General features: G+C 41.8%; 1 protein-coding gene across 1 annotated transcript in view; it reads right to left on the bottom strand.

Annotated features, from left to right (window-relative positions):
* The window catches only part of TPGS2 (tubulin polyglutamylase complex subunit 2), a 64,933-nt gene that overhangs the window by 7,799 nt on the left and 44,941 nt on the right, over window positions 1–12,193 (bottom strand). The window contains exons 3-4 of the mRNA XM_010849743.1: window positions 10,488–10,575; window positions 8,406–8,534 (exon numbers count right to left, since the gene is read on the bottom strand). Coding sequence (XP_010848045.1) covers window positions 8,406–8,534; window positions 10,488–10,575 — 217 coding nt within the window. The remainder of the gene's footprint in view (window positions 1–8,405; window positions 8,535–10,487; window positions 10,576–12,193) is intronic.

Here is a 12,193-nt window from a genome sequence, read left to right as displayed (position 1 = left end):
AGACAGGAAAAACCATAGCCTTGACTAGATGGACCTTTGTTGGCAAAGTAATGTCTCTGCTTTTGAATATGCTATCTAGGTTGGTCATAACTTTTCTTCCAAGGAGTAAGCGTCTTTTAATTTCATGGCTGCAGTCACCATCTGCAGTGATTTTGGAGCCCCAAAAAAATAAAGTCTGACACTGTTTCCACTGTTTCCCCATCTATTTCCCATGAAGTGATGGGACCGGATGCCATGATCTTTGTTTTCTGAATGTTGAGCTTTAAGCCAACTTTTTCACTCTCCACTTTCACTTTCATGAAGAGGCTTTTTAGTTCCTCTTCACTTTCTGCCATAAGGGTGGTGTCATCTGCATATCTGAGGTTATTGATATTTCTCTCGGCAATCTTGATTCCGGCTGGTGTTTCTTCCAGTCCAGCATTTCTCATGATGTACTCTGCATATAAGTTAAATAAGCAGGGTGATAGTATACAGCCTTGACGTACTGCTTTTCCTATTTGGAACCAGTCTAGTAGTGCATGTCAATCCCAATCTCCCCATTTATCCCTTCCACTCCCCAGTATTTTATCTTGACTGAATTATTTCCAATGAGAAATATGTCATTATCCTTATCTTTTTTCCTTCGTATGGAACTGTCTCTTCCCATTAACAGCTTTTAAGATTTTCTCTTCATCCCTGATTTTGAGCAATTTGATTATGTTTCTTAATATTATTTCTTCATGTTTCTTATTCCTAGCTTGTTGAGCTTCTTAGATACGGTTTAAGTCTCCATGAAATTGGTATAGTTTTGATCCACCATTTCTTGAAATATTATTTGCTGGCCCAATTACAGGGACTCTTTTCAGGGACTCCAGTTAGACATATATTACACCATTTGCTGTCCCTCAGTTCACTGATGTTCTTTTCACGAAAATAATTTTTTAATTTTTTTGTGTTATTTTGGATTGTCTACTGTTATATCTTTAAGTTTTCCAGTCTTTTCTTTAGCAATGGCTAAGTTATTGTTAGTCCCATCCAGTGTATTTTTCTTCTCAGACACTAGTTTCATCTTTAAAAGGTAAGTTTGGATTTGTTTTTTTCCTAACTTCTATGTCTGTACAAGTTTTTGAACATATCAAATATAGTAATGACTGTTTTAAAGTTTGTATATGCTAATTCTAAATGGTATCTCAAATCTGGATTGGTTTCAACTAGTCAATTTTTCTCCTCCTCACAGTTATTTTTTCCCTTCTTTTTTGCATGCCTGCTAATCTTTGATTAGATGCCAGAAATTGTTACTTTTGCATTGTTGAGTGCTTTATATTTATTTCTACATATATCGTTGAGCATTGTTCTGTGATAGTTAAATTATGTGAAAACAGATACTTTTGGTTTGTAGTATTCGTCAGGCAGAACCCAAGACAGTATTTAACCTAGGGCTATTTTTCCCCATTCCTGAGGTGGGACCCTCTGAGTGCTCTATCTGTGTAAGCTGTGAGGTGTTTCAGCCTGGCTGTAGCAACAAGCATTAGGCCTGGTCCTATGTGAGCACCAGGTGCTGTTCCCGCTCATCACCGGGTGGTCTTGTCCCGGGCCTCGGGCAGTATCTTCATATGCGGGTGCTCATCAGTTCTCTGCTGAATATTTGAGGAGGATCCTTGGCAGTTCTCTAAGCAGCTCGTTCCTCCCTGTTACTCAGTCCTGTGAGCTGTCTTCATTCAACTGGACTCTTCGTTCTGTCTTCTTAGTTAACAGGTTCAACAGGTTCTGCTTGAGTTTCCCTCTCTATGCTGTCAACTGGACACTTTCAGATAATAAGCTAGGGGTTACTTCATTTGTTTCCCATCATTCAGAACTCCTCATCCTTCCCGGCATGATGCTATCTTAAAATCCATTGTTTTACTTTTTTTTTACATTTGTTTTTGGTTTTTGTTCCAGTTGGGAAGATTGGTCTCTGCTATTTCATCTTGGATAAAATAAAAAATTCAGACTGTAGGCTCCTACCAAGTTTTAGCAGCCCTGACTGATGCTATCTGGTGTTTACCCTCAGGCAAAAAGTTACAAAAATAGGAAAATCATTCAGTGTGATTCCCTTCTGCCATTTGTAGATGCCACTCCAGTTTCTGCTTATATCTGGTTACTCTCTAGTCCTTTTAAGTAATTATCTTAAAAATTTCCTCAGAGTTTAGAGTATTATTTGCACAAGTTCTGATCTGTTTGAAAGATAGTATGCCTTATGACCGGAATCATAGGGTCAAATCTACAGTGTACCTGTTACTAGTTCTTTGTTGAACTTTTAGTTTTATCTTCATTTGCACATTAGCACATTGTCTTATAGCTTGTGCCTTATAATTTCATCCTTGGGAGTACCAGTGGATCTCCTCCTGTTACATTATTTGTGCTAGTTCTTGTTCATGGTGTTGTGTTTATTCATGTGCCTGGTTCATATTCAGGAGGATTATTTTTGAAAAATTATTTATAAAAACAATGGGGTCTATGATAATGTTTTCTTCTTTCAGGGAAGAAGTTTACTTTTATATAAATTTTATATTGAGATATACTTCATCTACCATACCATTTACTCATTTAAAGTGTACAATTCAATGGGTTTTAGTGTATGTACAGAGCTGTGCAACCATTAATACAGTCAATTTCAGAACATTTCTCTAGAGTGAATGTCTGTCTGTGAGTGAATGCCAGGCCACATAGGATATTCATATGGAATCAAATTAGTCCAAGTTGGGGATTTTTCCATGTGAAAAGTGGTTATTTCTGGTTCATTATGTCTCCTAACGTACAGCTCCCCACTGTACTAACTGAAAGGGTAGGGTAGCTTTTATGGGTGCTCTAGTTTGTAGATCCTACAACTCCATTTTATTCTCCTAGTCTCATGTGGGTCCAATTCTCAGCCTTTCATAGCCTCATTGCTTCTTTTGAAAAGGATAGTATATCCTAGGCAAGAGCAACCCCAAACATTGAGCCTCTTCCCTGGATTTCTGTCTTCTTCTGGATGTTAATCTAGTTCTACCTCATCATCTTATTAGCTCTTTGATGATTTTTTTATCTTGCCCGACTTTTCAGTTGTCTTCAGCAAGAAGGCTGCTCTGAATTACCTATCTGCTTTTACCAGGAGGTCTCTTCATCAGTTTATGTATGCTCCTGAAAATAATACATAGGTGAGCTTTGCTTTTTATATCAATCTGATAGTCTCTGCTTTTTAAAAGGGAAATTGAATTCCAGCACACTTAATATAATGATCATTATTTTATTCCTCTTAATGTTTTGTTGCCTGTTTTATAATGTTTCTTTTCCCCTTTTCTTACTTTTACTCATATGATTCAACACTACCTTTATTAGGTTAGAGATTCTAAAGTAATCTTTTATTCCTTTAGTGGTTATCTTCCTTTTTGTTATGCTTGCATGACTGGATTCATACGATTCTACCCTTATTTGAAAATAATAGGCCATCATTTCTCTAACCAAGTGTGGTAAGCAGAATTCTAAGATGGCCCCCAAGAGTCCTACTCCCTGGTATACACACCTTGTATAACCTCCTCCCCTCAGAGTAGTCAGGACCTGCAACGATGGAGTAATGATTCTCTTGATTAGGTGACTTTATGAGGCTACTGTAGTAGTAGCTGGTCGAGAAGCAAGCTACCATGTTGTGAATCATGTGGCTAGAATCTAAGGGCAGTCTAGATGAGCTGAGACTGACCCCTGGCCAACAACCAGCAAGAAAACAAGGACCAAGTCCCAGAAATGCAAGGAACTGCATAAGGTCAACCACCAGCAAGCTTGGAAGAGGGCCCTATCCGCAGATGGCTTCACAGCACCAGCTGATACCTTGATTTTAGCCTGTTAAGACGCTAAGCAGAGGACTCTACTAATCTGTAGCTGAACTTTTAACTCATGAAAACTGTTAGATAGGAAATGTGTGATGCTTCAAGTCAGTAAATTTGTGGTAATCTGTTATACAGGAAAAGAAAACCCAGACACTAAAGACACTCTGTTTCCCCCAAAGTATACTATTTCTTTCCTCCAGTAGGATGAGACCTTCCACTTTCTACTTCTTTTCCTCTTTGTCCTATGCTTTCTACTGTAAGGACTCTCTGGAATATTCTTGTATTAATGCTAAGGATACTGTAACAAAGTACCACATACTGAAAGGCTGGAACAGCAGAAATTTGTTGTCTCACGCCTCTGGAGGCTACAGATCCAAGTTCAAGGTTGTTTCTTTTGAGGGCTGTGGAGAAGAATCTGTTCTGTCTGTCCCCTAGTTCCTGGTAGTTTGCTTGCAACTTTTGGTTTTGTGTTTATGCTTTCCTTGGTATGTAGAAGCAGCTCTCTGTCTCTGTCTTCATCTTTACATGACTTTCTTATGTACCTATATCTCCCAATTTCCCCTTTTAAAAGGTTGCCAGTCATACTGGATTAGGGCTCCACCTGACTCCAGTATGACCTCACCTGAACTACTTAAATCTATTAATATAATGACCCTATTTCCAAATAAGGGCACAGTCTGAGGTAGTGAGGTTAGGACTTTAACATATGAATATGTGACACAATTTAGCCCATAACACTCTTATATCTTGCCTTTGTCCTATTTTTTAGATTTAGCTGAGACAGTACATTTAAACATATTCCAGGCACTATGTCGCCTCTTTTCCAAGAGTTCTTATGTAAAAGTTGTATACATTCCTGAATTTTGTTTTTGTTCAGTTGCTCAGTTGTGTCTGACTCTTTGCGGCCCCATGGACTTCCCTGTCCTTCACCATCTCCCGGAGCTTGCTCAAACTCATGTCCATTGAGTCGGTGATGCCATCCAACCATCTCATCCTCTGTTGTCCCCTTCTCCTCTTGACTTCAATCTTTCCCAACATCATGTTCTTTTCTAATGAGGCAGCTCTTTGCATCAGGTGGCCAAAGTATTGGAGTTCGGCTTCGGCATCAGTCCTTCCAATGAATATTCAGGGTTAATTTCCTTCAGGACTGACTGGTTTGATCTCCTTGCAGTCTAAGGGACTCTCAAAACCACAGTTCAAAAGCATCAATTCTTCAGTGCTCAGCCTTCTTCATAGTCCAACTCTCACATCCATACATGACTACTGTTAAAACCATAGCTTTGACTAGATAGACCTTTGTCAGCAAAGAAATGTCTCTGCTTTTTAATATGCTGTCTAGGTTGGTCATAGCTTTTCTTCCAAGGAGCAAGTGTCTTTTAATTTCTTGGCTGCAGTTACCATCTTCACTAATTTTGGAGCCCAAGAAAATAAAGTCGGTCACTGTTTCCATTGTTTCCCATCTATTTGCCATGAAGTGATGGGACCAGATGCCATGATCTTAGTTTTTTGAATGTTGAATTTTAAACCAGCTTTTTCACTCTCCTTTTTCACCTTCATCAAGAGGCTCTTTAGTTCCTCTTTGCCTTCTGCTGTAAAGGGTGTTGTCATCTGCATATCTGAGGTTATTGATATTTCTCCTGGGAATCTTGATTCCAGCTTGTGCTTCATCCAGCCTAGCATTTTGTATGATGTACTCTGCATATAAGTTAAATAAGTGGGATGACATTATACAGCCTTGATGTACTCCTTTCCCAATCTGGAACCAGTCTGTTAGAACCATGTCTGGTTCTAACTGTTGCTTCCTTGACCTGCATACAGGTTTCTTGGGAGGCAGGTAAGTTGTCTGGTGGTAAGGTTATGTTCCTGAACAGTAAGATTTAATTTAGTCTAATTTTTTAAATCTTAATTTACATATTTCTTTATTCAGGCTGTGCTGGGTTGTCATTGCTGTACTTGGGCTTTCTCCAGCTACAAGGCACAGACTTCTAATTGTGGTGGCTTCTATTGTTGCGGAGCACAGACTCCAAAGCGTGCAGTTCAGTAGCTGTGGCTTGTGGCTGTAGAGCATGGGCTCAGTAGTTGTGGCACACAGGATTAACTGCCCCCTGGCCTGTGGGATATTCCCTGTCCATGAATCAAACCGGTGTCCCCTGAATTGCAAGTCAGATTCTTAACCACTGGACCACCAGGGAAGCCCAATCTCTCTCTTTCACAGGAGGTTCACTAATGTCTTGTTTCCTTTCCTCTTTATAGAGCCACATCTAGAGATCTCCATTCTATTTGTCTTCTGTTTAGAGTATTTATGTTCTTGAAGTTTTACACAAACTTTAATATTCTTTTAATAATCTGAGAGCTGTATTTGGTCTATATATACAGAACTCTTGATTTTCATTCCTTTTCTTTCATCAACCTGTTTATGCTTTTTTACTATCTTCTAGTTTTCAACTGTTGCAGGTAAGAAGACTGATTATTCTCTCTATATAATTTTTTATTTTTACCTAGAAGCTTGTGATTTTCTTTTCTGCATCACGTAATAGACTCTAGGTTTCTGTTTCCTCCCGAATTCAATTGGAGTCCAGAAGAGCCCTTTCAATCCAAAGATTGAATAATACAAATTTTGTTTTATTATTGCTTATTATTCCTTTTACACCTATTCTTTTTCTCTTTTTTTGAGCACCTAGAATTCCAATGGAAGGTCACCTGTTGTATTTTCTGTTTCTCTTATCCTTCCACTTTTCCCCTCATTTCTCATTTTAAAATGTATTTTATCTGTGCTTTTAGATATTCTTGCACTTGCTTTTTCAGGCTATTAACTCAGGTCTCAATATTTATATTCTTATTCAACTCCTCTAGTCAGTTGTTTAATCAAGACTTTTTGAGTTTTTTTCTATAGGAAATCTTTGTGCTGTCTTAAATGTCTTAGTGTTCTTATTCTTAGTTTTATTTAGGTGTTCATCAGTGTCCTCTAGTGGTGTTACTTCTCTGGTTGTATATTCTAATATTTCTTCCTAATTGTCCTCTTTCTAACTGCTAAGTCTCCTGAGAAAAGTCATCATTTTTAAATTTAATGAAACTTAGAGTTGTTGAACTGTACAAAAAAGCATGAACTCAGAAGGCACCAGAAGCCCAAATGACTTTTAGCCCCATGAATACGTAGGACAATGTGGTCTCTACCCCTAGGCTCAAGTCCTATGCTGCTGCTGCTAAGTCACTTCAGTCGTGTCCGACTCTGTGCGACCCCAAAGATGGCAGCCCACCAGGCTCCTCTGTTCCTGGGATTCTCCAGACAAGAATACTGGAGTGGGAAGTCCCGTGAAATCATTTCTGTCATCTAGTCTACTGCTGCCTACCAGCCCCAAGGGCAGGGTACACCCATTCCCCTTATTTAACAGCATCTTTGCCTTTGAGGGAGCAGAGCGCCCCAATACACACACACAAAGCAAATGTGACCTTTTTCCCACCCATGAGGATTCCATACATTTCTCAATTACAGGTTCTTCCCAGGGCCCAAAACTTTCCAGTCTCAGCCCCTGGATTCCTCCTCCTGTTATCCAGCTGTTTGTCCAGTTGAAGGAGAAAGACTATCATCAGTTCTGTCAGAACTTCGATGCACTCCAAGGCATTAGTACTGGAGATGCTGTAGTTATCTATTGAATATTCATTCTCCCTTTTAGAACTCCAATTCTACTCCAATTCAATTTGGGACACTACTACACAGCTAAAAATACCTCCTCAAATTCCCTTGCAGGGATGGGTAACCTTCTGACTCTATTCTGGCCAATGGCTATTGGGAGGGGCTTCTGAGAAAACTACTATTTTCCTGACAAAAAGGGAAATATTCTGCCAAGAGACAGTTATTTTGCCCTTTACTCTTCTTTTTCCTGCCTGGAACACAGACTTGAAGCTTGGAGGTAGAACCGACATTTTTCAACCATGAGAATGAAAACCAAACCCGAAGGCTGGTGTGCCAGGAATCCAGAGGAGACTTTATCTTCGAGTTTCTCAAGCAACTACACCAGCCTAGTTCCAGATTCTTATTATGAGAAAAATAAACTCCTCTTTAGTTTAAACATTGTAATGGGGGTCTGTTATGGGCAGCCAAACACAATTCTGACTGAAGAAGTCCTCACTTATACATAATTGATTATAGCTTTAGCAGCTATTTGAATTTAAGCCATTTCAATCAGGCGTGGCCAAGAGCCTGAAGGGAGAAAGGAAGCTGCACTTAGATTGCCACGGTCCCTGAAACGTCTCAACACTGAAATGTGGAGCGAAGTTTAATCCATAACATTCATTCACTTACCAGTGTTCATTAACTGTCTACTGTGCGGCAGGGACTGAAGTGGCTACTGGATATAAAACAAAGACCCCAACCCTGGCATTTTCTTGATGAAAATTTCCTTTTTTGACACAGGCTTTTTTTTTCTAACCTTACTCCCATGGTTCAGAGAAGCCAGGAGTGGGAAGGTTTTGGGTTTAGGGGAACAAGTTGCAATGCTACAATGTCTTTCTATTATTTTCAATATTTTAAAATGGAAACAAGCATGTTGATTTGTAACTCAAAGCAGAAGTTCCTGCAGTTACCTTCTTGTATATCGTCCTCCAGGTCTGCCAGAGTTGGTGCGTTAGGAAGTGAGTACATGGAAGACTGGTTGAGTTGAGTCAGTTTTGAGATGCTGTTAATTGCCATGCTGCCCAATGGAATGGTATGTTCTATGGGAATGTTAACAAAAAGAATTACATGGAATAATAAGCTAGTTACCATGGTCAACAAAAGGGCATCTGCTTGACTAACCTAAGACCAGTTACTATTTGATCCCAGGGCTAAGGAATTGAATGGAAAGTGGAAAAAAGAGAATCAACGTACTACCTGCTCTGAAGCACCAGACTTTTATCTTTTATGCCAAAAAAAATACAAAAAAAAACAAAACAGTGAAGAGTCCCCACTGCATGTGTTAGGGTGGAGCACCAAAGGAAATTTTAAGAGGGGATTCTCAAAAAGAACTGGGAATTCTAGGGTTGGAGCCTATTTGAAGATCAAAGGACTAAAAAATATTTTTGCTCCCGCCATCCAGAATGAAGGATTATACTTTCCAAAGTAACAGTTTTAATTATATAACTGACCACTTCTACCCTTCTTGTAAGCTTTCACTGTGGAAACTATCTCCCCCTTGTCATTTTTTTGTAACTCAATGGAGCAAATTTTCTTGAAAGCCTTCTTGTTGGTTCCAGTTTTCTGTGATTCAGGTGTAGAAAGATGATCTATTTTTCTTATCTGTCATACAGAATCTTTATAATACAGGTGCTGGGCATGGGGTGGTGCACAAAGACTTGGATATCTGACTGCTGAAATACTGGAATGACTGAAGGTAATACAACAGCTGGTGTATAGCCTGGAATGTCCAAGAAGAAAAGACCACTAAGGAGGTAAACATCAGAAGCTGCCTGTGCTAGATTTTTTGTTAATGATTTTGGCCATCCAGTAAAGAATGGGTATGGCAATGTGGATGAGGATAAGAAAATAGGTTGGGAGGATTAAGTTAGAAAAAGTACTAATAATGAATAGGGACTCAGAAAACCTTCATGAAATGTTTCTTTTCTGAAGTAGGCTTCTGAAAGGGTTAGCCTGTCTCTATGATGTGGGCAAGGGAGAATCTGACAGTCACTCCAGCCTCTGTCCACTCTTTTGGTGACACCATGGTTTCTAGACCATCAGAGGTAATGATTCTAAGTTCACGTTAAATGCTTAGGAGTAAGTTATAAAATGTGCCTCTGGTCAGCTGAGAGAGAAACAGGAAGGTTTGGAGAGGCAGTGAAGGGAAGGGTCAGTTCTGTAGATCTGCTGGGCGGCAGAAACTACTCATCTTAGTGGCAGCAAGGAGAGGTGCAGGGTGATTCCCAAGGACCAAAGCAGATCTGGGGATGTGGCTGGAGTCTGGAGATTATACAGTCCTCTTAAGGACAGGGAAGTCTGTGTCAGGAATGAGCTGAACCCCGGTGGCTAGATCGGGGTTCCCAGCCTACGAAGTCTCACCAGTGCTTTCACCTGCCTGTGCAGCGCTGACCTTCATGCCTGCATAATGCCCGAATCTCTTACATGTACCAAGCTGTCAGTTCCCGCATCCACAACAAGTGTCATCCTGGATGTATTTAATACCAGGATGATAACCTGTGAATTGAGGTGGCTGACAACTTAGGCTGCGGAGATGTGAGGGAGAGAGAGTTCAGAGCCCTGAGATCTCCAGCATGCTGGGAATGAAGGGAGGAGCCCCTCTTATGACCACCAGAGACTGTCATTGCAGTTCACCCTGAGGAGACTGCTCCAAAGCGGACTCCTCCGAGGCTTTAAGTTCAAGGTAGCTCAGGATTTTTGTGTATGCTTAATTTTCCCCAACATCTCATGCCAATAGGAAGCCTCTAACTTGAGCTTCTGGTTAGGTACTGGGCAGACTCTGGCACAGGGGCCACAGAGGCAGGGGGTGAAGCAATGATGGCACAGGTTACCGCTGGGAGATGATCACAGCGCCTGGATACTGCACTTGAGGAGAACCCCCATACACTGTCCATATTCAGACTCCTGAGTTGTAAAGGCCCCCAGAATTATTTCCTCTAAGCTCTCAGCCAGGGAGAGCTGTGTACTCCTCCACAGCAAGAAGGCTGACTCACCATCCAGCTTCACATTCCACGTCATGTGGAAGCCGTTGGTCATCAGGTAAAAGTTCTTCAGATCCTCAGGCAGCACACAGTTATTCTTCTAGAACCACAGAGCAGCTGAATGTTAAGTCAAGGTTGAAGGAGGGTGTAGGGTTATGCCTCAAACCACGTGGGAACTGTATTTCAGATCCATAAAACTGAGTCATTACCTCTAAAACGCTACTGGAGAGTTCTAGGTTGAAATGGCCACAAAGCAGGCTCCCCAACTCATCTCATGTCACTGACACACTGAAACTACAGCTATATACTGAACAATAATTCCCTCTGAAGGAAACCCAGAAACTAGCTGAGTGACTCCTGTTAGCAAATTGAAAGTCTGTGTGCCCAACGCACAGTGAGGCCCATCAATACTAAAACATTAGAGAAAGATTTATTATAGATTCATTAAGGAGATGGGTGGCTCATGGCCTAAGAATCCCAAAGTTACTAAAAGCTTTCAGCAAGCCCCTTTAAAAGCAAAAGGTGTGTGGTGATGGGTGTGGTCAGTTGTTGCAGAGTTCTTGATGTCAGATCCTTGGTTCCTGAGGTCAGATCATGATCAAGTAATGATGTCCCTATAAATCTCTACCAGATGAATGTTATTCTCTTTCCTGACCAGAAAGGGCAAAGTTGCAAGGCACAACTTTCACCCTCCAAGGTCCCAGTCCTGGCTAAGCGGAGACAGATCTCAGCTGGCAGCTCCTCGGGGCCAGGTTCCCACCCAGCTGTCATCCCTGAGGGATCCAGGCACCCAACCCAACTGGCCCTCAGTCTTGCCAGGCTGCCCAAATGGGGAGACCAGGTCTCAGACTGTGACCCAGACAGATGGTCACTGCTAGTAGGTAGCAGAGACAGCATGGGGGAGAGGGTCACCACCGCCTCAAGGCCTGGGCCAAGGCTAGAAGAGGGCCTTACTGAGGGCTCTGGAGCCTTGCAGGACGTAGTCCCTAGTCTGTTTCCTGGGCCCTTCAGCTCACCCACTGGCTGTAGGCTGGGTGAGCTGGGGGGCCTCCAGAAGGCGGCCTGAATCTACCTCTTACCTCACTCTCCACCTGATGACCACCACGCTGCTGATTACTGACTGAATTACTTCCCCAGTGGTCCCTCACTGACAGTTACCCATGCGCAGGGCCTACTGTGGTTGCTGACCAATAGCTGAGCAGGACAACTAACGGCCGCTCACTGACAGTTGGTTGTGGGTGGGACCCACAGAAGCACTGAGCAAGGCTGAGCAACGCCTGCTGCCCAGTAACAGGGTGCAGAGTAATGAGGCCCAGCAATGGCCACCTGCTAAGGGCTGCGCTCATCCTGCTCTGTTACATGCCCACTGGGTGAACAAGAAGAAATTTACATCGAAATGGGTATGAGAGGCTGATCACAATCTCACCATAAAATCCACTCTTGGAAGGGTAACAAAACCAGGAGGGAACTCACAACTCCCCGATTCTCCCTGAGCAAAGGGTTTGGACCCTGCATATGGCACCTCAATTTTTAAAACTTCTACGTGAGAGATGGGCCCCCATAAATCTAGCTCTGAAAGCCAGTGGGGCTTGGGTCCAGAAGACCCACAAGGCCACAGTGAACTAAGAGACAGTTTTTAATGGGCTCCTATGGACTTGCTGTAACAGCAGGATGAGCACAGCCCTTAGCAGGCAGCCATTGCTGTGCCTCATTGCTGC

Source organism: Bison bison, unplaced genomic scaffold (assembly GCF_000754665.1).
Source record: "Bison bison bison isolate TAMUID 2011002044 unplaced genomic scaffold, Bison_UMD1.0 scf7180017864286, whole genome shotgun sequence".
NCBI lineage: Eukaryota > Metazoa > Chordata > Mammalia > Artiodactyla > Bovidae > Bison > Bison bison.
This window is presented reverse-complemented; position numbering and strand designations above follow the sequence as displayed.